This window comes from Salvia splendens, chromosome 14 (assembly GCF_004379255.2).
Source record: "Salvia splendens isolate huo1 chromosome 14, SspV2, whole genome shotgun sequence".
Taxonomy (NCBI): domain Eukaryota; kingdom Viridiplantae; phylum Streptophyta; class Magnoliopsida; order Lamiales; family Lamiaceae; genus Salvia; species Salvia splendens.
The window spans coordinates 19,254,489-19,282,396 of NC_056045.1; the positions used below are offsets into that span (position 1 = coordinate 19,254,489).

General features: G+C 37.1%; 3 protein-coding genes across 3 annotated transcripts; 2 read left to right on the plus strand and 1 right to left on the minus strand.

Moving 5' to 3' along the window:
* Positions 1-891: 891 nt before the first annotated feature.
* On the minus strand, positions 892-2,285 carry LOC121764300 (3-ketoacyl-CoA synthase 7-like). Its single transcript, XM_042160345.1, has one exon. The coding sequence runs from the start codon at positions 2,283-2,285 to the stop codon at positions 909-911; it is 1,377 nt and encodes a 458-aa protein (XP_042016279.1). The 3' UTR covers positions 892-908.
* A 709-nt stretch (positions 2,286-2,994) lies between these two features.
* On the plus strand, positions 2,995-10,893 carry LOC121765950 (pentatricopeptide repeat-containing protein At1g10910, chloroplastic-like). The gene is made up of 11 exons (XM_042162248.1): positions 2,995-3,291; positions 3,832-3,916; positions 4,795-5,058; positions 5,573-5,875; positions 6,783-6,887; positions 7,691-7,790; positions 8,255-8,574; positions 9,355-9,531; positions 9,611-9,739; positions 9,978-10,231; positions 10,388-10,893. Exons 1-10 carry the CDS (start codon positions 3,038-3,040, stop codon positions 10,221-10,223), a joined length of 1,983 nt encoding a protein of 660 aa, XP_042018182.1. The 5' UTR covers positions 2,995-3,037; the 3' UTR covers positions 10,224-10,231; positions 10,388-10,893.
* A 13,704-nt stretch (positions 10,894-24,597) lies between these two features.
* LOC121764301 lies at positions 24,598-25,537 on the plus strand. Its single transcript, XM_042160346.1, has 3 exons — positions 24,598-25,040; positions 25,282-25,336; positions 25,473-25,537. Exons 1-3 carry the CDS (start codon positions 24,801-24,803, stop codon positions 25,535-25,537), a joined length of 360 nt encoding a protein of 119 aa, XP_042016280.1. The 5' UTR covers positions 24,598-24,800.
* Positions 25,538-27,908: the final 2,371 nt, after the last annotated feature.

A 27,908-nucleotide genomic window follows, 5' to 3' on the forward strand; every position in this document is an offset into this window, starting at 1 on the left:
TTAGAATTCTCCTTCTATATATCTATAGATATGACAGACGGATAAATAGGCAGTTTTTTATAATGTAATAATAGGAGAGCATGCGGTGATCGAAGATGGAAAGCTTGGGATCGAGGAGAGTGGATATGTGATCGGGGAGAGTGGATACGATTTGTAAAGTTCATTCTAAATCAAATAATTACAATCGAAACTATATTTTAGGATATGAGTACTTTTTTCCCTTTTCTATAATTTCTAATTACACATATAAACATCTAAAATAACTTGTTCAGCTATAAAAGTATTCCCTCTGTTCTCTTATAGTTGAGACGGAACTTTTCGGCACGGAGTTTAAGAAATGGATGTTGAGTGTGTTAAATAAATATATAAAAAGATAAGAAAGAGAAAAAAGTATAGAGAATAACTAAAATCGTCACTTATCCATTCAGAATTTCTCTCTTATGCATCTATGGTGTATGATAGATTCTGGACCAAGTACAGTAAACTATGCACCATTACATGTTAATTTGTGCACAGATGTGTATGTACAAACTAATGCCCGCAGAACTATAAATTGCTAAAATAATGTTTTCAGAGAGCGATGCAGATGTTGCATCCCAGGTCAACTAGTGTGTGTCTGTTTTGTGTGCACGTGCATAAAACTTTTGGGAGCACTAAGTTAGATGGTAGAGGGAAAGTTCTTAAGTGTCTTGTTGTGGAGCACCCAATGCTTGTACAATGTACATTTGACTTATAATGACTTGATAAATATCTATGATTACATTAATTCCCAAATAGGATGCTTGATATAACATCTTAGAATTGATTGTTTCTGTAAGGCGTTCTGGTGTTTCTAATCTGCATTGATGTTGCATCTATGAATTATGAAACATTGCAAGTTTAAAAGATTAGCAGGCATCAAGGGCTCATTAGTGATCTATTACATCAGGGATCTGAACTGGGTACAAATGTATGCTACTTGACCAAGCATTTCGGATGTTATGATCGAGTTCGGATATGCATTCCCAAACTGCACTATTGCATTTGAAGCCACTACCAAATGCAATTTGCCACACCCGGTCACCCTTTCTAATCCTGCCTTTCGCCTCCAGATAGCTCAACTCGTACCAAACAGAAGAAGATGAAGTGTTGCCGAATCTGTGGAGCGTCATCCTAGATGCTTCTCCATCTTCTTTTTTCAACCTTAGCCTTTCCTCCACAGCATCAACGATTGCCCTTCCACCTGCATGTATGCAGAAATGCTCAAACGCCTTCTTGAAGTTTGGTACGTATACTTCCCGCTTTGTTGCTGCATTCTGAAATTTCCCTTGCAAGACTGACCATCCATACAGAAGCTGCTCTGAAAGTGGTAAGCAAGAAGGGCCTAATTCTGTTAAATTTATTTTCAGGGCATTTGCTGCGACATGTAGAAGAGATCTCGATAGTGCAACACCTACTGAGCCTGCTCCATCTTCTTTCTGGATGACTGAGTGGTATGACTCATCATCTGACCCCATATGTGTTCGTAAGAGATAGCGAAGTTTGTATTTGGCTCTTAACATGTCTTGCTTCTTGTTCGACAACAAGACAGCACCGCCTCCCATACGAAAAAGCGTGTTGGCTAAAAGCATGGACCTGATGCTACCATCATAGCCACTAGGGGTCACTGCTTCCATGCTGAGAACCAGAGCCAACGAGTTGCCTTGTACTCTCAAAAGATCTTTTGCTAAACCAATGGCCACAAGGCCAGCACTGCATCCCATTCCACTGAGGCTGACACTCTTGATATTGCTTCTGAACCCAAACTTGTTTATGATCATAGCTGTAATGGATGGTGTGGGACAGAAGATGCTACAGTTGGTTACTAGAATGTCAACGCTTTTGGGGTTGATACTTTGCTTGCTGAGGAGGTCTTTCACAACCGTGAAAAGAACTGTTTCTGTTTCTTCTTGGGTGCAGCTAAGAGATTTATCAGGTGGGATTTGATGCACTGAAACAGGAAGACATGCCTCACAACCAATGGCTGATCTTTTGATCATCTTGGTTTGGAAGTCGATAGCTTCTCTCTCATGAGCAGCACATAGTTCAAAGTGTTCTATATAGTTAGCTGCCGTGGCACGAAGATTAGGAGGTGGTAGGTAGCAGCAGAAGTCTATTAGGTAAATAGGACGGGTTTTGGCGGAAGAAAAGAAATATACAAGTACCAACAAGGCGATGGTGATAGCAATAACTACTCCATATTCATAGAAGGCGGCGAATGGGGAGATACCGTTGGCCCAACTTGTATCTGCAGAGGTAATAAACATTTTCTGAGATGCAAATTCTTATTTTTCTGCAGGTTGCATCGGTCTTATGTTATAAATTAGTTGTGGTTAATGGGATTACTACTTTGATCATGAATAGTGCATGCATAGAAGTTGGAGCTTGTTGGTATCATGCATTTTGCTTCTTGTCTGTTACTATATGCGTCAAGCAAGCAATTAATAAATTCATTTTTACCAAAAGTAAATTTAATACGTGATCATATTCATAATTATAATATTTTAAGAAACATAAAAAAATAGGACTCAAAGTTATATACACCAATAGCCAAGTAGAATAAATCAAAATCAACTCGGATACTAAGTTTAATAATTTTAGTATATTTACCCAAACTAATATACTTAAATATAAATAAATTTAATTTATAGACAGCAGCATATTAAAAATCCAAATTAAATTTTCTATATCGTTAAAAGCCTAAATTATTGAATTTAATACAAAAAGCCCAAACTATCACTCACCCTCGCCGCTCACCACTCTGCTCTCACCCATTCCTATCTCTCCCTCTTTACCGCCTCACCCACGTTGCCTCCGCCGCGCTGGCTCGTTGCTGCCCGCACCACATCCTCTTCTCTACCCCTTACCGCCTCACCCACCTCGCCGCCGCGCTCACCGGCACTTTAGATTAGTATAGATATAGATATAGATATAGATATATATATATATATATATATATATATATATATATATATATATAGATTGTCCATACTCCATCACATCATTTCATCTCATTGCGATGGAGTTGTCTTCGGTGTTGGGACACGGCTTTCAACCTGTATTTCGTTTCAATTCAACCATCAATAATACCAACCAGATCGCGGCCACTACACCGGTGCGTATTGCAAATCCAATTTGTTCTAATGATGCTTCAGTACATCCCCAAGTTTGGACCAAATCAGCGAACGCACTCAGAAAAGTATCTAAGGAAACAAGAGAATCTGCAATTCGAGATATTCAAGATTCTTCTGATTTGGAGTCTGCTCTCTTAAGGTGTTTGTTTCTTATCGTTGCTGTTTTCTTGTTAAAAAACCTTTTTTTGGCAACTGAATGTATAGCCTCAGAATTGTTTCTTTCCTTGATATCTGCCAATATTTATTAATTGTTTGGTGGTATTATGAAGCTGAAATTCGAAAAAATTAAGAGTTAGTCTTGTATTTTTAGAACTAGGTATTTACTCCATTGTCTTCCCAAACGATTTTCTATGCTCAATTTGAACTATAGACTGATTTGTCATTGTTAACATCATATATTGTTATAGGAGAATATCCTTAGCTAATTACTATACCGGCGATTTACAATATTCACATAAGTCTTTTTTCATCTAATACACTAAGATACTGCGGGAAATGTGAATTTTTCTCACTACAGTCGCCATGTTTATCACTAATATGTTGTTTACCTCTTTATATACGTTCGCCCAAATTGGGGTGCCATGATGGGAGCATTCCCTCGGCTATGCTCATTAAGTGAATGTTCACCTCACCTTAAACCAAACAAAAGCAGAAGTATAACATGTCATTCTGCTTGCAGGTCAGGAGAGGCGTTGAGAGTGCAAGATCTGAATATCATATTGCGTTATTTTGGGAAGTTTAACAGATGGAAGGATGTCTCTCAGGTTCTAATTGATTGCAAATGTGCTGTTATATCTTTCTTTCATCCGTGTAGCATATCTTGTTCACAGTATTTTGATGCACATGCTTGTCAATTGTTTCTCTCCCCATGGCATGTAGGCATTGGGATTTAATAATGAATTTGCTGACTGTATTGTTTGCTCTGATTAGTGATTAGTGATTACTGATGTCAATAAAGCAATTTTCACTTTCTTGATTAGTTAGTGTGTTGTAGTGAAATAAAATATTCCTTTTAACTTTTTCTTAATAACACAAACTTTGAGCACAGACTTATGCTGATAGCTTCAACATTATGGTGGTGTATTTGTTATATAACTTGTGCATAAAATGTCTAAGTTCACTTTGTGTGTAGTATATAGATACTGTTGATGCAGACTGGGAAACAATGAGTCTTTTGGCGTAAACCAGACGGCCATTGAAATCATAAATATTTTTTAGTAGTCCAATCAATGTATATATGGTTGAACAACTAATAAATCATATGCAAAATAGCATGCACCGTTTAATACCTGTTTACAGATTTGGCATTTGAGATGTTCGCATTTTGTTATAAAATGATTAGAATGTTGTTGTTATACCTTGTCTTTCAGATTTTCATTTTACCCTTAAGTTTTGGTTTCCTTGAGCAAAAATTTGAGGCTGTTGCTGTGGAGATTTTTCTTTCCTGATTTATGGGTATCTTGTACTATCATATTCTACTTGATAGATATGAATCATATGATCCAATGTTATGCCATATCAGTTTATATGTGCTTTTATGAGGGGTTTCTCCTACTGACACTCTTTTCTGATCAAAACGGTTTACAATGAAGGGAAAACTCATCATCTTGTTGTTATAATATGCTACTTGGCATTTTTGCAGCTTTTTGATTGGATGCGGCGTCATGGAAAAACTAATATTGCTTCCTACAGCAGTTATATAAAGTTTGTGGGGAGGGATTCTAATGCTGCGAAGGCCTTAGAGATATATAATAGCATCAAAGATGACTCTACAAAGAGCAATGTATCTGTTTGTAACTCCACATTAAGTTGTCTAATTAAATGTGGCAAGTTCAACAGCAGCCTCAAGCTATTTAATCAAATGAAGCAAGCTGGTCTCATACCTGATATTATAACTTATAGTACGGTATGTTACTCTATGTTTAACACCACCTGTCTTTTAAGAATAAAAACTTTTGAAACGGCACGGGTTTTAATGCACAATCGGTAAAGTAAGTGAGATATAGAAAGAAAGTGTGATTGAAATCTTGTTAATGGAGAATAGGTCCCACCTCATTAGAAAATAAAAAAGTTTCTTAAATAGAAAGTTTCTAATTATAAGGGATGGACCAAAATGGAAATAGTTTCTATTTTTAAAGGACGGATGTATCATTACAAATAAAAGGCGACGTGGATTAAATAGTCATATGCAGCCAACACTTTTTCTCATGTTGTTATTCACATAGTGCAAGAGTACCCAATATATTAATAAAAATTTTAAATTATGAACTCACATGCCCAAGAGAGTTGATACCATAGCTGCTTGTAAAATATATTCAGATAGGTAAGAAATTTAACAATTTCTTGTTTTTATCAAATGGCTGTTTGTGGAGTTCTTCAGTTTTCATATGACCTCACAATTTTTATTTTCATCATTTTAGCTACTTTCGGGTTGTGCCAAGGTCAAAGGTGGTTACTCTAAGGCAATGGAACTGGTCCATGAAATGAAGTCCAGGGGATTGAGTATGGATGATGTATTGTACGGAACGCTAATATCAGTTTGTGCTTCAAATAATCAATGTGATGAAGCGGAAAAATACTTTGATGAGATGAAGTCGGAAGGAAATTCACCTAATGTCTTTCACTACAGCTCTTTGTTAAATGCATATGCTATTGATGGGAATTATAAGAAGGCTGATAAAGTAATTCAAGACATGAGATCTGCAGGATTAACTTTGAACAAGGTGTATTTCTGAATTCCCAGCCTTTATTGTGCAGACCTTATCCAATTATATGACTATGTGCTGGTAATATTGTTTATTGCAGAGAATTAATCTCAGTTCATGTCTATTAAAAGTAAATGATGTAGAAAAATTTCATCGAGTATCTTTGTGCACGTATTAACCTTACGATTGGAGATATGGGAAGAAAGGGAAATAATTGGTATCAGCAAGCAAGGCAGAAAGCATTAACTTATTTTATTGCTCCCTTTCTCGCTAAAGTTGAGGGCCCTACTTAGTCTTTATTGTAATATTATCATTGATATAGCAAACTATAATTATTATCAGCCAATGTTGTCAAATAGCGGATATAGCGGGGATATAGTGCTATTGCATAGCGTTCGGCGATGGAAACGCCATCGCCACGCCGATTTATGGCATCTTTCTGTGGCGTCGCCATATCCCGGCATTGCGTTGATTTTGACTATTTACCTCTAATTTTGACCTTTTAATCTCCAATTTTGACTATTCAGCCCAATAACTAGAGACTGGCCCAATTAACCCTTACAGACCGACCGTTGGCCCATACCCGACCCAATTTTAAATTAAAAGGTTAATTAATTAAGTCAAAATATAAAAAGTAAATCATATTTCCACCACCATTTTATGCTTTATTAATTGTTTTAAGAGTTTTAGATGTTATGTTTTTATTATTTTCTAATTTTTTGGATTAAATATAGTACTATAAGTGTTATTTTATTTATTTGATTACTGACCGCCATATCTCGCCATACCGATACGCCATATTCCTGTGGCGGTTTTCAGGTAGACCGCCATAAGCCGCCAAACGAGATTGACAAAATTGTTATCAGCCTTTGTAGGTAACTCGAGCTTATTATTTGTGCTCTGAAACTCTTATCTTTTTTTTCAGGTCATTCTCACAACTCTGCTGAAAGTATATGTTAGAGCAGGGCTATTCGAGAAATCGAGAGAATTGCTAGATGAACTGCAAGCTTTAGGCCATGCTGAAGATGAGGTGACAATGAATCTACTTTTTGCATCCATTTTGTGTTTCTATTGAAGTTCAAAATGATCTGCATGTATGTTTGTGCGTGCCTGTGATGTAGTGATTATTAAATGAGCTAATATATAATGATACCAATTTGCATTTATATAGATAAAAAATAGCAACAAAGATAAAAATGGCCATTTTGGCTAAATGTACTTCTTAATTTGTGTGCAATAGCATTAATTCACGCATAAGAAGCTTCGATCATGTGAATTGTGGCAAAATGAGTCAATTCATGACTAAGAAGCTTTGTGGTGGTAGATTGTAGCAAAATAGTGTAAATTCACAACTATAAAGCATTTTGGCCATGAATGGTAGGATCAATATGATCAATTCATGACTAAGAAGCTTCATGGTTGTGAATTGTAGGCAAAATTGGGTCAAGTCAAGACTAAGGAGCTTCGTGGCTGTGCATTATTATGATAAGGGTGAAATTGTAAGAGTGGCTATTTGCTTTACAACATTATGTTTTAGTTTGTAATATCTTTAAAAATTGTACTCCCTCCGTCCCATAATAGATGGCACACTTGGATAATGACACAGGATTTTAGGAGATGTTATTTTGTATATTAAGTGGAGAGAGAAAATAGTATATTTATATTAATGTGAGAGAGAACTTTTTTCAAAAAAGGAAATGTGACATCTTTTGTGGGAGTACTTTTTTTATCACTGCAATTGCATCATGCTGCAATTGGGGCAACTTTAGATTTCGCAGTCAAATTGGGGAGCTTCTACAGCCTTCGCTAACTTATCTGACACTATCTTTGCAGATGCCATACTGTTTGCTGATGGATGGCCTTGCTAAGTCTGGGAAACTTATAGAGGCTAAAATAGTTTTCGATGAAATGAGGAGAAAGGAAGTGAAAAATGGTAAGCATGGAAACGGTAGAAACTTTATGTCTGGTATTAGGAAACAAATTATATTTGTAACGCCCACTAACCTCACAGCCTGAAACCAAATAGGTTTAGAAAATTTCGTTGAGTGATTTAATCTTTCATCTTTACTAGATCTTCAACATGGTTGTTTCTTGAACTTTGTTTGGAACAGATATAAGAACCAGAAATTTAAAATCTTTATGATCACAATTCACAAGATTTAACGTACATATTAGAATAGCCATCAGCAGCAAATTCTCTAGTAATGGTCTGAAGGTGTGGAGACTATTTTAAAATGTTGCAAATTCTCTATTTGTTTCTATGTAGTTTGAAATGCAGAATAATTTCACGATGTGGACATGTATTTTAGTTTTTTTATTATTTTACATTTCTGAATCTCCTTTTGGAGTTACCTACCATACCATACTAATTACAATCTTGGCTCAAAACACTTGTAGATGGTTACTCCTACAGCATTATGATTTCAGCCCTCTGCCGTGGCAAACTGATTGATGAAGCAAAACAGTTGGCTAGTGAATTTGAGATGAAGTATGACAAATACGATGTGGTTATTTTGAATTCAATGCTGTGTGCCTATTGTAGATCAGGTGACATGGAGAATGTAATGAAGATGATGAAGAAAATGGATGAGTCAGCAATTAGTCCTGACTGGAGTACCTTTAAAATTTTAATAAAATATTTCTGCAAGGAGCAGCTGTATTTACTTGCCTATCGTACGATGGAGGATATGCACAGCAAAGGTCACCAGCCTCTGGAGGTAATAGTTTGTATGCCGCAGAATAGAAGTACTGTTTTCTGAGCCCCAAATGATTTTATTTGTTCTTGTAGCTTTTACCTGAGGCATAATCAATATGCTCACCTGTTGTGCGTGTTCTTCTCATTTAGGGACCACGCTAAGAAGCTGGTTTTTTGAGAAAATTGGTGAAATGTTTGCGTTTGTCCTGAACAATCTGTAAAATTACAAATAACAGATATAGAGTTGAGGACTTATATTCGCAACAGCAAATTCAGTGAACTTGTTTACAATGAGTTTGATAAATATTTTAAATTATCATTGAGGGGGGATTTTTTCTGGATTTTATAAAAAGGTCCTCTAAATCATCCCATCAAATCCAAATCTCCAAATCCGTTTGCTATACGAATGAAGTTTGTTTCCTTAATTTTTTTGTTGCCCCAGTGATTCAGAAATAGGCTTGGGAGACTATTAGTTGAGTTATACAATTATTTGAAGGATGAGAAACTATTATATTTGGTTGATTTTGTTACTTGTTCATTACTTTAAGAGGTTTGATCTACAGAATAATATCATTACAATATTCAAATTTTACTTTGGTCTTTCCTCACCATTTACTTCGCCGATAATTGTCATCTCATGATTGAATGAGTATAATCCTACATGTGGTGAAGCAGTAACTGCTCAAAGATCGAACAATGTAAAGATGATGGAAATGACTCCAGCTACGATGATAGGACATGCTAAGAATAGTACAACTCATTGAATTAGCTCCACATTTATTTGAAGTTTTTATCTTTGCAGGATCTCTGTGTCTCTTTGATGAAATCTCTCGGTTCAATGGGTGCATATTCAGAAGCATTTTCAGTATACACTATGCTGAAATATAGCAAGAGAACGATGGATAAGGCCATTCATGGAAAAATTTTACACATTTTACTTTCAGGTGGACTTCTTAAAGATGCATATCTAGTTGTGAAGGTACGAATTCTGTTTTGAGTATCTAAATTGATAATCGTTCTCTGTGCCCTATGTATTTATTGCTCTTTCATTTCATCAGGATAATGCAGAGTTAATCCCTAAGCCAGCCATTAAGAAGTTTGCTATCTCCTTTATGAGGAACGGCAACATAAACTTAGTAAATGATGTGATCAAGTCTATTCACAACTCAAACTACAAGATTGATCAGGTAGTCATATATCGCCATGGAAAAATGTGCTTCTATGCCTGCTCCTTTACCTGTTCTGTCTTATCTTAAGCATGTACAAATACCCCATTGCATACTCAAGTGTAGTACAGGTCTTAATTCTACGCCACATTGAATTTTGGTATTTCGAGTATGAAAAATAAGTTTCTGTTATTCATTGTCTGTTTCACTTTCACATTTTGGATGAAGATTTAGTCATTTATTGCCACATCTGTTTCAGGATATATTTCACTTGGCCATTTCCCGTTACATTGAGCAACCGGAAAAGAAAGACCTGCTTCTTCATTTGCTACAGTGGATGCCTGGTCAAGGTTATGCTGTTGATTCAACTACAGGTGATATGATACTCAAGAATTCACACTTCTTTGGGCACCATTCAGTTGCAGAATTAATGTATAAGCATCATACCGTGTTGAAGACAAACAAATTACGTAGAGAGGAGCAACGGATGAACACGAGTTCTTAGCGTTTAAGGTGTGCTCTTGATACAGATCGAGAATAAAGATGTCCATGTATTCAGGCGTTACCTTTATCCTAGGAGTTTGTTATTATTGCCATGTTTATCTTTAGTAGATTTGAATCTTCAACATATTTGATTTAATCTGTACGTTCTCTACGTCCTCCAAACAGTGATCACTGTCTGCGAGTGCATGCAGCGTCCCCTTGCCATACGGTCTACCGATAGTAACTCCTGTCTTTGCCTTCACCCGTTAAGATTTCAACTGTTCAGGCAGCGAGAGCTCCAACACCCGTGTTGCATCCATGCCCTCTGCCACTGTCACCCCCTCATCGTCAGGACGATCCGTTACTTGTGGTTCCACCTTCTGCTGTTGTGCCACAACCAAAACCACAGTTTGCGACAACCCCTAAGTTGTCATCCGCCCCTGCCACAGCAGCAGTCATTTCCAGCACAATCGAGCCCCGATGTTCCACATCCACCACCATATCCACTCTCCAGCCAACAGCTCAAGTAGGATAACACTAGTAATAGCTTGAACTATTTACCAGATTTATATTTGTAACTTCTTGATAGAGTTTCAAATTAAAACTACTCTAGTGATGTTAAATTTTGAGATATGGACGGTCATGTGATTTGCTATTCATAGCAATTGACTGCATAAGACTTTTGATGGGCACTTCCTCTCACTCAGTTGGCAAGTTAGATTCACATTTTGGTGTTTTCACCATCATAGTTATTATAGATGTAGATTCTGTTATTGGCTTCAACAATTTCGAGGAAAATTTTTCACTTCGTATTTACTTTTCCCCTATAAATTATTTTTATTTTACGTAAGTGTCTAAGATGTATTTACTTAGTCAGTATTCTGAACCTGATTATGTTTTTGCACACAAGTGCAACACGGTGTGACCGCGATGCAGTCTCTCCCTACCAGGAGACAAGTCATGTTCAAGCAGAACCTCCAAGATCCCAACATGCCCTCTCATGGCTACAATATAGACTGGATTCATGCCTTGGTCGTCGAGCCACCATAGCATCTCAGGGCCTACAGATAACAATTTTTCGGAAATCTCAACGTGCCCTTCTGTAGCTGCAATGTGAAGAGATGACAACCTTTTGGAGTTGACATCTCGAGCTAGCTCTGAGTTTATCCTCAACAACTCTTCCACGATTGCCACTTTTCCCGCCAGTGTTGCTGTGTGAAGGAGATTTCTTGAACGAGCGAATGAAACTTGATCAACAAGAAATGGATCTTGTTGCACAAGTATTTGGAAAGTTGCTACATCTCCTCTCCCCTCGTTAATTAAAAGAATAATAAAGTAGGAAATGAAAAAGGTAGAGAGATAAATAGAGAATAAAGTAAGAGAGAGTAAGTAAGTGAGAAAAATGTGTTGAGTTTTATTAAAAAAAGAAATGACTTTACTACTATGGAACTTATCAAAATGACAAAATGACTCCATTACTATGGAACGAAGGGAGTATATGATACTCCCTCTATGCCAACTAAGTTGAGTCATACTCCATTTCTTTTTGGGACGTTCAACAAAGTTGAATCATTTCCCTTTTTTGAAGAAAAACAAAAGATCTAATCATTTTTACTTTACTCCATCACATACTTTATTTTCTCTTATCTTTCTACTTTTTCCTCTCTCTTATTTTATTTTATTATCATTAACCTCATTCAATACAATTTCGTAATTTATGTGTCCAAAAAAGTGACCCAACTTAGTTGGACGGAGAGAGTACTATTATTGTTGATACGTGTTTGCAATTTTTATACTAGTTACCCCGTCCTTGAAAATAGAAACATTTGAAACACACGTGTTTTAATGAATAATTGGTAAGTAAAAGAAAAGAATTGGTAAAGTAAGAAAGAGGAAATGAAAAATAAGTGAGAGGGGAAGAGAAAAAGTATTTGAAGTAGTGTTAGTGGATTGTTGGGTTCACATCCTAAAATAGAAAGTTTAGAAAAATTCTATCTTTAAGGGACATCCCAAAATGGAAATAGTTTCTATTTTTAATGGATGAAGGTAGTATTAAATACTCTCTCCGTCCACCATTTATAGTCTCATCTTGAAGTGGCACAGATTTTAAGAAATTGTTTGACGCTGCGAAGAAAAATGGAGAAATGAGATAGTGGAATATGGATCCCACTTTTATACTCCCCCCGTCCCATAGAAATAGACCATATTTTCCTTTTCGTCCGTCCCCTAGAAATAGTCCATATCCATTTATAGCAACCTTTTTCCCCTTCTCTTTTATTTTACTATTTATGGGTCCCACTATCCACTACATAATTTCAACTAATTTTCCTATTCTCTCTTACTTTACCAATTATGTATTAAAACTCGTGTCGATCCAAATGGTCTATTTCTATGCGATGGAGGGAGTATATATTCCAATAGTTTTATACTCCATCAGTCCATAAAACATTGTTCAAGTTTGACTCGACACAGTTTTAAGAAATGTGAAGAAAAGTGAGTTGAAAAAGTTAGTGAAATGAGGGTCCCACATTTATATATTAGTTTTATAATAGAATGTGAGTTTAAGAGTATGCACAACGGTGGCGCCGGGCCCTGCGTCCGTCCGCGCTGATGGCACGGCGCTGCTCGATGCATCGAGCAGCGCCGTGCCAGCGAGCAGGACACGTGGCGAACGGCGATTGATATGCCGTTGCCTTTGGAATTTTTTTATTAAAAATCGGTTTTAATTAAAAAAACGACTGAAAAAAAAATTCACTTCCCAAAAAAAATATATCCGTTTTTTACCACTTTTTTAATTTTTTTTATTCCCCCCCCCCCCCAAAATACACACTTTCATCTATAAATACCCCCACTTTCACACCCAAAAATTCACATCAAACTACACAATTCTCATATTCATTCTCCCATATCCATTCTCACCTTCATTCTCTCATATCCATTCTCAATCTTTTAATTATGTAATTTTAAATTTTTAGGATTTTAATTATGTCTTTTTTATTTTATTTGTAATTTGTAATATTTATTGTAGTTTTTTAATGAATTTTAATATTATGGAAATGTTTTTGTTTAATTGAATTTTAAATTGAATTGTGCTCGTCCTTGCGGAAGAGCACAACTATGGGTGTTGTGCTCTTGCTAGAGAGCAGGCAGGAATAGTGGCGTCGGGCCCACAACCGTGCTCGCTGGCAAGAGCACGGTTGTGGATGCTCTAAAGAATTAGTGGAAAGTGAGGTCCATTTACCAAAAAAAAGCAAAGTAAACAACTTTCCACGGACGGACTAAAATGACAAAACTGGATAACATTTCACGGACGAAAGGAGTAGTAAAATTTGAGTGTAATGATGTTGTTGAAAGTGAGGCTCGCTTATGGTGAAGGGGTTGGCAGCGGAAGCGTGCACTTGTTTGATCACATAATATCTTGATCTATTTAGCAGATTATTTAGACAAAATCTATTCGCGTAATTCTCACATGTATCATGCTCATAACTTGAATTTAATCATGATTTAGCGTAATTGAAACCTAAAACATGCTTACTACGGAGTTAACCAATTTAACTCGTTTATTCTCTAAAGAATCGAAGTTGACTAGCGCCTTCTCCACGTGAAGATCTTGATTACTAAACCACTGATCTTCTGACTGGTTCCCGGACTGTAAACTGATATCAGTGTGCGCTGATCTCACCAGAATACTAGGACTTAAATAAAGAAGATAAAAACTGCTCACGGAGGGAGCTGGAAAAAAAATTGTCCCTCTTGTGCAGGGAGAGGGGGACGAAAATTTTGGAGGAAAAATTAAGTGTATTTTCTGTCTCCTTTATTCTCCTATTTATATCAAGTCACATATAGGGCCCAGTAAGGGATGTATAGAAGAATTTGGATATGGCCTCCCCCAATTAGATTCTTACTAATTAAATTGGACCCACAATTTAATATAAGCTTATATTGGAATATTACGAGCAGCCACTACAGAAGTAATATTGCACTGCCCATCCAAATCCGAAATTACAACTATTTGTTTGTCGTTCATTTCTCGTGCTTAAGATAGAAACGTCTATTAATTAATTAATGTCTGCTATGAACTTAATTAATTAACATATTATTAACTCCAAGAGTGGACTTAGCAAGAAACGTTTATTTATTATTCATAGAGTAATCAAACTCCAACTAGCTAGGTTCCGAATAATAAAACCTTGTTTCGAGCTCCTCTTGTGCACGTTATCAAACGAGACTCACCTCGCGCACAATTCAATATAATAGCAATCCTAGCACCGCTAGATATTAATCACCACTACCCAATATACCAGGATTCTTGGGTTGCGAAAAATCCGCACCATTTGGTAAGTCAAAGTAGTGCATAACCAATACCGTATGCTCAATGCTAACGTACATTGATTAAGAAATTAATTATCAAGACCTCGTCTTTCAGTAGATAGCATAAAGACTCGTCTTGTTGTTAGATCCAATTCAGTGCTATACCACACCAATGTCATCTTATTTCAGTAAGGCATAGAAATATGTGGACTGACATTGCAACCTTTCACGATAGGTAGTCTAGGCCTATCTTGGTTGTGAAATTCTTATTTTTCTTTGTTCAGAACTGATCGTGTTACCTTAAAGTGGACGACGCCCACCACCAGTCTACTAAAACAAAGACTTGGACTTTGTTACGTTGCTTATACATTTAAATATGCAATAAGCATTCATTAAATGTAAAACATAACAACATTATGATAAAAATAATTTGTTGCATCAATTGCAAAATAAAATATAGAGTTTTTACAGTATTCAATCACTCGAAAGGTGATTTCTAGTATACAAACTCTAAAAATCTCCCACTTATACTCAAAACAGCTTTCGAGTATACAAAATAAATGTGCACTACGTCTAATTCACTTATACTGAAAGCGAGTTGAGGTCTTGAATGAGTTGAACTCCCATCCCTTCAACATGGCGCTCGAACGGTTTCACCGCCAATGCCTTTGTAAAAGGATCTGTCATGTTGTTCTCTGACGCAATCTTGACCACTTGTATGTCTCCTCTCTGCACTATATCTCTAATGATATGGTACTTCCTCTCTATGTGTTTGCTCGCTTCGTTAGCCCGTGGTTCTTTCGCCACAGCACCAGAATTGTCACAATAAATGGTGATGCTGTTGGGTAGATTCGTAACCACACCTAAGTCGATAAGGAAGTTCTTGAACCATACAGCCTCTTCTGCAGGTAGAGTCTGCGATGCATTTCTCACACTCTTCCAAATTACGGCTCCTCTTCCTAAGGTGAACACATATCCAGAAGTAGATTTTCTCGAGTCCTGACCAACTTGAAAAGCTGAGTCAGTATATCCCAAAGGGCAGAGCTCGGCTGCATTGTAAACTAGAGCATAGTCCTTAGTCCGTTTAAGGTACTTGAGTATGTTCTTTACGGCAATCCAATGTCCTTGGCCCGGATTCGACTGATATCTTGCCACCATGCCAACAACAAAGCAAATATCAGGCCTTGTACAAAGCATAGCATACATGAGACTTCCAACTGCCAAAGCATATGGTATCATTCTCATCTCTTCTATCTCAGATGGCGTTTTGGGGCACATCTCTTGAGATAGATGGATGACATGTCTAAAAGGTAAGAAACCTTTCTTGCCATATTGCATGCTAAAGCGACTAAGTACAGTGTCGATGTAAGGTTCTTGAGATAAGCACAACGTCATCTTCTCACGATTCTAAAGAACCTTGATTCCGAGGATGTGTCCCGCGTCTCCCATATCCTTAATCTCGAACTGGTTTGACAACCATGTTCGTACTGATGACAACATCTTTTCATTGTTTCCAATTAGAAGAATGTCATCTACATATAAAACTAAGAACACAACATTCCCTTTTTCAGCCTTCTTGTAAACACAGCTTTCATTTAGGCACTTTTCGAATCCAAACTTATGAACAATCTGATCGAAACACTGGTTTCATGATCTAGATGCTTGCTTGAGGCCATAAATGACCTTCTTAAGCTTCCAAACCATGTGTTCCTTGTTGCCTTTCACGACATATCCTTCGGGTTGTTCCATGTAGATGGTCTCCTCAAGACTCCTGTTCAAGAACGCAGTCTTAACGTTCATTTGCCACACATCCCAATCCATGTAAGCTGCTATAGACAAAAGTATCTGGATTGATTTGAGCATGGTCACCGGGGAGAAGGTCTCGTCGTAATCAGCACCTTCCCTTTGGGTATACCCCTTGGCCACTAGTCTTGCTTTAAAGACTTTAACTCGTCCATCGGGTCCACGTTTACGCTTGTATATCCACTTACTCCCAATGGCAGTACAGCCTTCGGGTAAGACGGACAAATCATAGACGTCTTTGTCTATCATAGATTGTAGTTCCGAATCCATTGCTTTCACTCATTCGCAATGATCGACATCTGCCTGCGCCTCTGCAAAGTTCCAGGGATCTGATACATTGCTGTTCGAGGAGTGATCCATAGATTCCCCCAAACCAATGTATCTATCGGGCTCATGATAGACCCTCCCACTGCGGCGAGGCACTACAATACTTGGAGTAGAAGTTGAAATTTCGGGAATTGTTTGTACACTAGGCATGGGTTCTTGGTTAATGGAACTTGTGACAGAAGTTAGCTCGTCAAAAGCCACTTCACTACTGGGTTTATGATTCATTACAAAGTCTTCCTCTAAGAATGTCGCGTGAGTAATCACAATGACTTTCTTGTCCCGGAGACTATAGAATTCATAAGCTTTCGATCCTCTAGGGTACCCTATAAACACACATACCTCCGTCCTTGATCCAAGCTTAGTTGGATCCTTTTCCAATACATGAGCCGGGCAACCCCAAATCTTGAGATGTGCTAGATTGGGCTTGCGCCGAGTCCACAACTCATAAGGAGTAGTAGGCACGGATTCTGACGGTAAGTTGTCTAAAATATAACTTGCAGAAAGCAAGACATGTCCCCAAAACGATATAGGTAGTCGTGCATAACTCATCATCGACCGGACCATGTTCAACAAGGTCCTATTCCTTCTTTCAGCCAAGCCGTTTTGCTGGGGCATGCCTGGCGCGGTCAGTTGGGATTCAATTCCCGCCACCAACAAGTAGTCCAAAAACTCGGCACTGAGGTACTCGACTCCGCGATCAGATCACAGGCTTTTGATACTCTTTCCATGATACATCTCCACATATGCCTTAAACTCTTTGAACTTGTCAAAAGATTCAGACTTGTGGCGCATCAAATAGACATATCCAATTTTTGAGAAGTCATCAATAAAGGTGATGAAGTATCGAAAACCGCCTCTTTCCTCGGTTGGTATTGGTCCACACACATCGGTATGAACGAGCTCAAGTACTTCCTTGGCCCTATTGCCCTTAGCCTTAAAAGACCTCTTGGTCATCTTGCCTTCCAAGCAGGATTCGCACGTAAGAAACGGCTCATTCTCTAGACCCTTGATAAGGTCTTGGTCCACAAGAGAATGGATCCTTCTTTCTTTGGAATAACCAAGTCTAAGGTGTCATAAGTACGTTTCGTTCATTGAACTTGAAGGTTCTTTTCTTTTCCTTGAAATTTTCGTTGTTGTATTGAGTTTTGATTTGCAATTATTAAACTGTGTAGATGTGATTGTGTACAGATTGTTTTCCATGATACCACGACAGATATAAGAACCATATTTCTTAACAACGCAATTGTCATTAAAAGAAATCGAATATCCATCAAAAACCAATTTAGAAACTGAAATTAAATTTCTTCTAAAAGAAGGTATCAACAAAACATTCTTCAAAATAAAAAATCTATCACTACTAAAAAGCAAATAAACGTCTCTCACTGCAACGGCCGCCACTTTAGTAGCGTCGCCCAGCTGGACCTCGATCTCACCATCATATAGCCGTCTTGTCACATGCATTAAGTCAGGATCAAAACAAATATGATCAGTTCCTCCAGTGTCAATAACCCAAGTATTAGTAGATGTCGAAGCCAAACATGACTCGACCACTAGAGCTTGGTGCATACCTGTAGCCTTGCCCTTTTTAGGACAGTCTGGCTTCCGATGCCCCTTCTCTCCACACTTGAAACACTTCCCCGAAGGCTTCTTCTTCTTCTTCTTCTTCTTCTTCTTTCCCTTAGCATTCTTAGTCGCAACCGGGTTTGGTGCCCTCTTCATTCCTACACCAGGCTTAGAGCCAAAGGAATGATGCGCCAAACTCAGCATAGCTACCTTAGCTTAAACCATAAGGTCCTCCGCCGACTGAAGTTCAGTCAACAACTCTGCCAAGGTGTAATTCCTTTTGTTCATCTCGAAGTTGAGCTTGAACTGCTGGAAGCTAGGGGGAAGACAATGAAGGATAATAGTCACTTGGGACTCAGGATCGATTGTCCCTCCCAAAACCTAATCTGGTTGAGGTGACTCATCATCTCAAGGACATGGTCCCACACAGACGTGTCTTCCTTTATTGTCTTCGTCATGATACTCCGAAAGGCTTGAGACTTAGCCGTCCGATTCTGAGTACCAAAAAGATTTGTGAGATTTTGCATAATCCCGGCGGCAGTCGCCATGGCAGAATGCTGATGCTTGAGCAGTGAAGACATAGAAGCCAACATATAGCACTTAGCCATCTCATTCATCTTATGCCACCGTCTATGCGCATCTCTAACTCCTGCCGCGACATTTGCCGCCGACACTGGAGGCTGTGGAGTAGTAAGCACAAACTTGTACTCTTCAGCTGTGAGAACGATGTCCAAATTTTATTTCCATTGTATGTAATTTTGGCCCTCAAGTTTGTTTTCTTTAAGAATTGCATAAAGATGATTGAATGACAATTTGACGATTTAGTTTGCACTGCAAAACAGAAGATTTACTATTTGTCATAAACTTATGTAAGAAATTTGAGTAGACTAACCATAAAACTTTTTAAAATCTTACAACTGTAAAATTAAAATTTTGTACCCTCCATAAGAGGTCAATACGCATTAAAATTTTAGCATTTTACTGGTCACAACATCGACGAATAGTCCAGAGACCACATAATGGCATGACCGCCTAATGTTGCCTAAGCAAGACCACCAGATTTAGCATTACAGAATCTCATTTCTACAACACACTCCCATAACAATGTTCATGTGTTGCTAATAAAATCAAGCTATCTCATAAATTCTGTGTGAACTCCTGAATCTCGCAGTTTCTTGGGATTATTGTCCCCACATAATGGGTGACGATAATATTAGAAACCACATTCTTATTCACACTATTTCTGTTTTAGAAGTCGGCCCTCATGAACTTACTATTTCTTAGGATTATTGTCCCCACATAATGGGTGGCGATAATATTAGAAATTAGCTTCACAAATTGCAGACCAATCTATGTAGACCATATACAAACATTAAGTTCGTAATTATAGTTTAGATATTTTGGTCATGGTTTTTCTTTAATTATCCTTAGCCTTAAGGCAAAAAAGGCTTAATTAAATTCTGTTGGCATTTAATTGACTGGATAATTAAATCTTTTATTATCTTTTAGTATCTTACTTTATAAAATAAATTATTCTAGAATTTAATTATTATTCACGTCTACTATATGTTATTTCTGAATTATTTAAATCTTAATTAGGCATGAAAAATTAAATTCAAATTATTTCCATGTTCAAGATTAGGAAGAGAAATTATATTATTTAATGTATTTCTACATGTCTATCCTAATTAGGATTCTAGATATATACTAATTAGGAAACTATTAAATTATTCTTGTCCATATCATCTAGAAATCAAATAATATTATTTATTTCCATAGATATAGTCAATAATTTAAATATTCCTAAATTTTAGGGAAATCTTCCCAAAATATTTTATTTCCATTAAATAATAATATTTTAATGATTTCTTTTTATTTCAAGAATTAAATAATCATAAATTTCATCGTTATCTCGTCGATCGAGGTTCGCACGGATGAAAAATCCGATGAGTTCACCATCGGAAATCCGACGCACACTGCGTCACGGACATCCGCGCACGTCCCGGATCAGCGATAGGCGCGTCATCTCGACCAGCGGCTCACGCTGCCGCGTACCTCTCTCGGTCGCACGTCCCGTCCTCTCGCCCATCACCATGGCTCGTCGGGTACTGACAGCTCTCGGCCAGCAGCGTGCAGAGATGTGCCACTGCTCTCAGCCAGCCACCGCCTCCCGTCTCAGCCATGCGTGCACCGTCAGCTCCCACTACTTCAGCCAGCGTCCCACCACGGGGCACGTCGCTCTCGGCCTGGCCTGGCGCTGACGGTCGAACCGCGGCACCGCGCCAGCCTCCATCCATCGACCTTGGTGCGGGCGGCCGCCTAGTATTTGCGATCTCGGTCGGCAGCGCGCACGAGCCCACACTCGTCTTCGCGTCGCCCCGTGATCATGAACCCACGACTCCCACTCAATCGACAACCCTTCGTCGAACCCATGTGGTGCGATCCGTCTCGGCGCAAGCGCCGACGTATCGCACGTCTCGCGTGCTCGAACAATTCAAGTTCTTTAATTCGATTGTTCTTAAGTTCTACATGCATAAAATAATAACAACACCAAGAACATGATTCTCAATCAAATAACACATGCAAACATGAATTTTGCGAAATTTTAATCCAAATAATCAGAGTCAAAGACCTGGCTCTAATACTAATTGAAGGGGTTGGCAGCGGAAGCGTGCACTTGTTTGATCACATAATATCTTGATCTATTTAGCAGATTATTTAGACAAAATATATTCGCGTAATTCTCACATGTATCATGCTCATAATTTGAATTTAATCATGCTTTAGCGTAATTGAAACCTAAAACATGCTTACTATGGAGTTAGCCAATTTACCTCATTAATTCTCCAAAGAATTGAAGTTGGCTAGCGCCCTCTCCACGTGAAGATCTTGAGTACTAAACCACGGATCTTCTGACTTGTTCATGGATTGTAAACTGATATCAGTATGAGCTGATCTCACCAGAATACTAGGACTTAAATAAAGAAGACGAAAACTGCTCACGGAGGGAGCTGGAAAAAAAATCGTCCCTCTTGGGCAAGGAGAGGGGGACGAAAATTTTGGAGGAAAAATTAAGTGTGTTTTCTGTCTCTTTTATTCTCCTATTTATATTAAGTCACATATTAGGCCCAGTCAGAGATCTATAGAAGAATTTGGATATGTCCTCCCCCAATTAGCTTCTTACTAATTAAATTGAACCCACAATTTAATATAAGCTTATATTGAAATATTACGAGCAGCCACTACAGAAGTAATATTGCACTGCCCATCCAAATCCGAAATTACAAGTATTCCGAATTTCCATTTGTTTGTCGTTCATTTCCTGTGCTTAAGATAGAAACGTCCATTAATTAATTAATGTCTGCTATGAACTTAATTATTAACATATTATTAACTCCAAGAGTGGACTTAGCAAGAAACTCTTATTTATTATTCATAGAGTAATCAAACTCCAACTAGCTAGGTTCCGAATAATAAAACCTTGTTTCGAGCTCCTCTTGTGGACGTTATCAAACGAGACTCACCTCGCGCACGATTCAATATAATAGCAATCCTAGCACCCCTAGATATTAATCACCACTACCCAATATACCTGAATTCTTGGGTTGCGAAAAACCTGCACCATTTGGTAAGTCAAAGTAGTGCATAATCAATAACGTATGCACCAATGTCATCTTATTTCAGTAAGGCTTAGAAATATGCGGACTGACATTGCAACCTTTTACGATAGGTAGTCTAGGCCTATCTAGGTTGTGAAATTCTTATTTTTCTTTGTTCAGAACTGAACGTGTTACCTTAAAGTGGACAACACTCACAACCGGTCTACTAAAACAAAGACTTAGACTTTGTTGCGTTTCTTATACATTTAAATATGCAATAAACATTCATTAAATGTAAAACATAACAACATTATGACAAAAATAATACTCCCTCCGTCCCATTAAATATGCAACATTTGCTTTTCGGCACGGGATTTTATGTAGTGTTGCTTTGTGAGTTAATGAAGAGAGAGTAAAGTAAGATAGAAGAAAAAGTAGAGAGAGTATTGTTTCTATTTTTAGAAACGTTTCATTTTTAATGGGACAGACCAAAAAGGAAAACGTTTCATTTCTAATGGGACAGAGGGAGTATGTTGCATCCATTGGAAAATAAAATATAGAGTTTTACATTATTCAATCACTCGAAAGGTGATTTATAGTATACAAACTCTAACATATGGAAGCTCCACAACTCACTCTAATAGATGCCATCGACACCGGCGTTGCATACCACCACCACGAATTTCCCTGAATTCTTTGGCGCATTGATGGTGACAAGAAAGATTACCAAGACAGAGGAAACGAAAGCTGTGGTGTTAGCGCAAGAGAAGAGTTTATATAGTTTGGTATGAGAAGATGCCATCACTGCTTTGCCGGCCGTGTGTGATGGCGTGTCATCCTGCCACACGCCGCCTGGGGGGCTGACGGCCGCCTGGAAGGCCATCGCAGCTATCTCTTTGACTTTGGATTCATCTGATCGCACGATTGTATTGGTTTCAATCAAATATTCCACCATCTCAGTAAGAATTAGGATATTTATTTAATATAATAGAAATAATTAAGTATTCCCTATTATATTTAAAATACTAATTTAATTACATTAATTACTTAATTCTTAAGTTACTATTTAAAAAAGTGCGAGTAGCATGAGACGGAAGGTGGAAGTACTAGTCACCAACTTAATTTCAGAAAATTCTAGCCAATGTACTACTCCCCCTATTTTATAGTAGTGGAGATATTTTTGTCCAGAGATTAAAAAATATTGTATTAAATGAGTAAAGAAAGAATAAAGTAGAAAATGAAAAAGGTAGAGAGACGAAGAGAGAATAAAGTAAGAGATAGTAAAGTAAGTAAACAGAAATGTGTTGACTAGAAAGGGAAATGACTTCACTATTATGGGACGTACCAATATGGCAAAATGACTCCACTATTATGCTATTATGAACGAAGGGAGTACTTGTAGTTGATCAGTTGCATTTTTTTTTGGATGTTATAGTATAGTTGAACCATTTTTTTAATAAAAAGCAAACAAATATATTTGAACCATTCTTTTAATAAAAAAGTGATCAAATATACCCTTTACCTTTTATAATGGATAATCAACTCATAAAGAATTATAGTAACCAACTTCAACAAAATAAACTTATTAGCTTGAGACTAACGTTTTCTATAATTTTACCCTTTACTTTTTCAAAGAATTCAACATCTTCACATTAATATTTTTATCCTATATTGTATCTCATAATAATTATGTCTAACACCTAAATGAGACATATGAGGAGTGATTGTTGTTACAACTCAAGTCGAATGTATATATAGTATGACTAAAGTATTTAAAAAAAAGGTTTGGCTAGCTAATTTATGGAACTAAAACCATGAACACAAACTAAAGAGATGGTACTTACTTCATCTTGAGTGCTTCTAACAGGCAAATCATAGAGTGTCTCCCCATCATCATCCTTCACCATCACAAGATGGCCCAATCTATCCGCCAAAAATATCAATGTCTCAACCTGACTATGTTTTGCGCACAAGTGCAACACGGTCTGACCGCGATGCAGTCTCTCCCTACAGTGGCGGATCCAGGTGGGGGCAGGTGGGGGCGGTCGCCCCTACCCGACCGTCCGGAGAGCCTAAATTTTTCATTGAATCAATCCGAAAATAGGATATCCGCCCCCTCCGTAGAATGTAAAAATATTTTTGTTTTCAATAAATGTTATATAAAATGTAGTAGTCCAATGGTTTAGTTGTTGGATTTTTAACTAAGATGTCTAGGGTTCAATCCTCAACAAAAACATATTTATTTTCATTTTTCATTTTTTATTTTATCAATTCATATTTCTTCTTATTATCAAAATAATACCTTTAAATACTACTAAGTTGCATATATTATGTTGTTATATTTATTATTTAGTTAAAATAATTTTTAATTTTGTGTTAAAGCCTTTTTTATCCTAAAGTACTTATAATTTGATCCATGCATCTTAATTATTCTCTATGTAACAAAATAAACATTTTAAATATTTTTGAAATATAAATATTTAGTGCTCTACTTATATCACTTTTGTATATAATATTTATAGTGATTTTAAATGTACATATATTTACACTAATTTTATATTTTAAAATGAATAATACTTATTTGCAAGCTAAAGAATGTTTATATTTATATAATTTTTTATTTTAAAATGAATAATACATATTTGCAAGCTGAAGCATGTTTATATTTTATTAATGAAGCTAGTGCAGTAGTGCTACTTAAATATTAATATAATATTTATTTATTTTATTATTAAAAATAATATTAAATTAAATATTTAATATTTAAATATAAGTTCCGCCCCCGCCATTTTCGGGTCCTGGATCCGCCACTGTCTCCCTACCAGGAGACAAGTCATGTTCAAGCAGGATCTCCAAGATCCCAACATGCCCTCTCGTGGCTGCAATATGAACTGGATTCATGCCTTGATCGTGGAGCCACCAGAGCATCTCAGGGGCTGCGGATAACAATTTTTTGGCAATCTCAACGTGCCCTACTGCAGCTGCAATGTGAAGAGATGATGAATTTTTGGAGTCGACATCTCGAGCTAGCTCTGAGTTTATCCTCATCAACTCTTCCACGACGCCCACTTGTCCCACCAGTGTTGCTACATGAAGGAGATTTCTTGAACGAGCGAATGAAACTTGATCAACAAGAAATGGATCTTGTTGCACAAGTATTTGGAAAGTTGCTACATCTCCCCTCGTTGCAGCATCATATAGTTTCTTTTCCGGTGTTTCTGAAGCACTTGCTTCGGGTGACTCCATTTTCGCCTCTTTTTTTTTACATACAAGCTTGTGATTTCCTAACTCATGGTGTATATATACGACCTATTCTCCTCAAAGCACTTATTGGACAAAAGCAAAAGAGAAAAATCAAAAAGAAAATGAAAAAAAAGGAAAAGGAGATTCTTTGAGTGAATACTTAGGTTATTGTTCATCACTTTGTTTCTTTAGCAACCATTCCTGACACTTATTTCTTGTTTTGGCACTTGCCAGCCTTTGAAGTTTTGTGAATCAACAATCAGCAGTAATGGCTCAGCATGCATTCAGTGTAAGACACTCTATCATGTCCATCTAATTCTAAGACTAGCAAAATTTTCAATATTATGCCTCTGTTTCTTGAGATATTTCCTCATATGCTTGTTTCTCAAGCTAACTAATCTCTTGAATATATGATGAATGCCAAGGTCCAGAAAAGAGACTTAAAGGGGCTGTGGCTAGCTCAAGCTGTGATGATCCTGGTAAGATATGACCACTACTTTGATTATATAAAGCATACATAGTCAAAACCCTTGATTGTATTGGTTTGAGTCAAATGATTATGAGAAATTTTCTGAGTCCCTTTCTTTGGATGTAGATTGAAAGACAATTAATACCCTTGATTGTATTGGTTTGAGTCAAATGATAGATAAGCTTCCTTAATATATACTTTCAAAATGCACAAATGACATACACACTCCGTCCACCAATATAAGGTCAATTTTGACCGGACACGAGTTTTAAAAAATGTAGTAGAAAGTGAGTGAAAAATGTTAGTGGAAGGTGGGTCTAGCTACTTTTATATACTCCCTCTATCCCGTGCTACTTGCATATTTCAGTTTTGGATTGTCCCAAACTATTTGCACTATTTCTATTTGAAGTAAAAATTATGGTATTTCATTAAGATATTACAGTTAATTAATTGTTCTCTTATTAAATGTTACCTTATTACACTTAAAATTATAATTTAATTACACTAATCACTCATGCTTAAATTTACGCTGTCAAAATGAAAAGTGCGAGTAGCATGGGACGAAGAGAGTATTAGTTTTACAGTGAAGTGTGAGTAAAATAAAGTTAGTGGAACTTAAGATCAATTACTAAAAGTAGAAAAAAAAACAAATGAGACATTTATTGGTGGATGGACGAAAATGATAAAATGAGACGTTCATTGGTGGAGTACGGAAGGAGTAGTATTTTTTTGTTTTATTAGGGTTTAGGGTTTACTACGTCATCTATCTACCAGATTACAAACCCTAAAAAACAAACAAGCCCAAAATTTATTTTCCTATTTATCCATTATTGTGTCCATTTATTGTCCCGTCTACATGTTACTCTATGTGCCACTTGAGTAAATTTTATGATCCCCTTTGAGGCTCTAGCTAATTAGATATATTGATGGCACATTATTCTAAAAGCTCATGTTACATATACTCCCTACGTCTGCAAAATATTGACCATGTTTGACTCAGCACGGGTTTTAAGAAATGTGAAAAAAAGTTAGTGGAAAAAGTTAGTGGAATGTAGGTCTCACATTTATATATTGGTTTTAAAATAGAATGTGAATGTAATGAGTTAGTTGAAAGTGGGGACCATTTACCAAAAATGGAAAAAAAAATAAAGTGGACAACATTTCGCGGACGGACCAAAATGGAAAAAGTGGACGGAGAGAGTATGTTTGCACCCTTGGGCACCAGCATTCACACACCTGGAATGGGTAATTCTGCTTACAACACAATTGGTTATTCTTCCACACAAAGTTCATATGCGCACTTCTTATGCACGATTAATTTATAGTAAAGTCCTTTTACATTCCTAAACATATGGCCGTTTTACGAAGTTAGTTCAGAATATTCACTTTTCGAAAATCAAGTCCTAAGCTAATGAAATCATCGTCGGAGTAGTCATTTTTTTACGTTTCCGTAAAAAAATAACGGTCAACGCCCGATTAGCGATATTTTTTATGCTAGATTAGGCGATTTTAATAAATATTTCTAATTTTTTCAAAAAAAATCGTGATTCATACGCCATTTCCATCTGTTTTATCTTTATATCTTTTCTCTTTTATTTAATTGCAAGCCTTGTTTTATAGCATTTGAAATTTACCTCTAACTTAATGGACTGGGAAAATGGCCCACGGAGCATAATTGCACCCTAACATTATTTTGTTATCTGAATATATATACATAAGGTGGTGTACGATTTGATTAATTACACAGAGTCTTGTAAATTATGTTTGGTTGGCTAGATGGGGCACGATAGTTAATCTCATGATAATGCCACATAAGATTAGTTTTACTTGTGTCTTGGTCTTGGTCTTTTACTGTACAAAATTTAGTCCTGAGTAATACTGAGTCATTCAATTTTGGGCCAAATTAATCTGGAGCAACCGAACTCCCACAAAAAGTTCACATTACAACATGGAAGGATTAATGAATCATTGTCTATGGCCATGTTAGTGATATACTTCATTCATCTAACTGTAGTTAAATAGTACAATGTTTTTTAACAATTGAGTTGTAATTATAGTATTGCGTCTTAGGGCATCCACAGTGTCGGGCGGACGATTTTTTAACAATTGAGTTGTAATTATAGTATTGCGTCTTAGGGCATCCACAGTGTCGGGCGGACGATTTTTTAACAATTGAGTTGTAATTATAGTATTGCGTCTTAGGGCATCCACAGTGTCGGGCGGACTATCGTCCGCCACTGTAGCCATGCGGACGATGGCACATCCATCGTCCGCGGCCTATGCTTCGTCAGCTGACGATAGGGCTTCGACCACACATCGTCCGCAGTATCATCAGCCCCACTGCGGGTCACGTGTACGATACCGCGGACGATGCAACGCGTTTTCCTTTTTT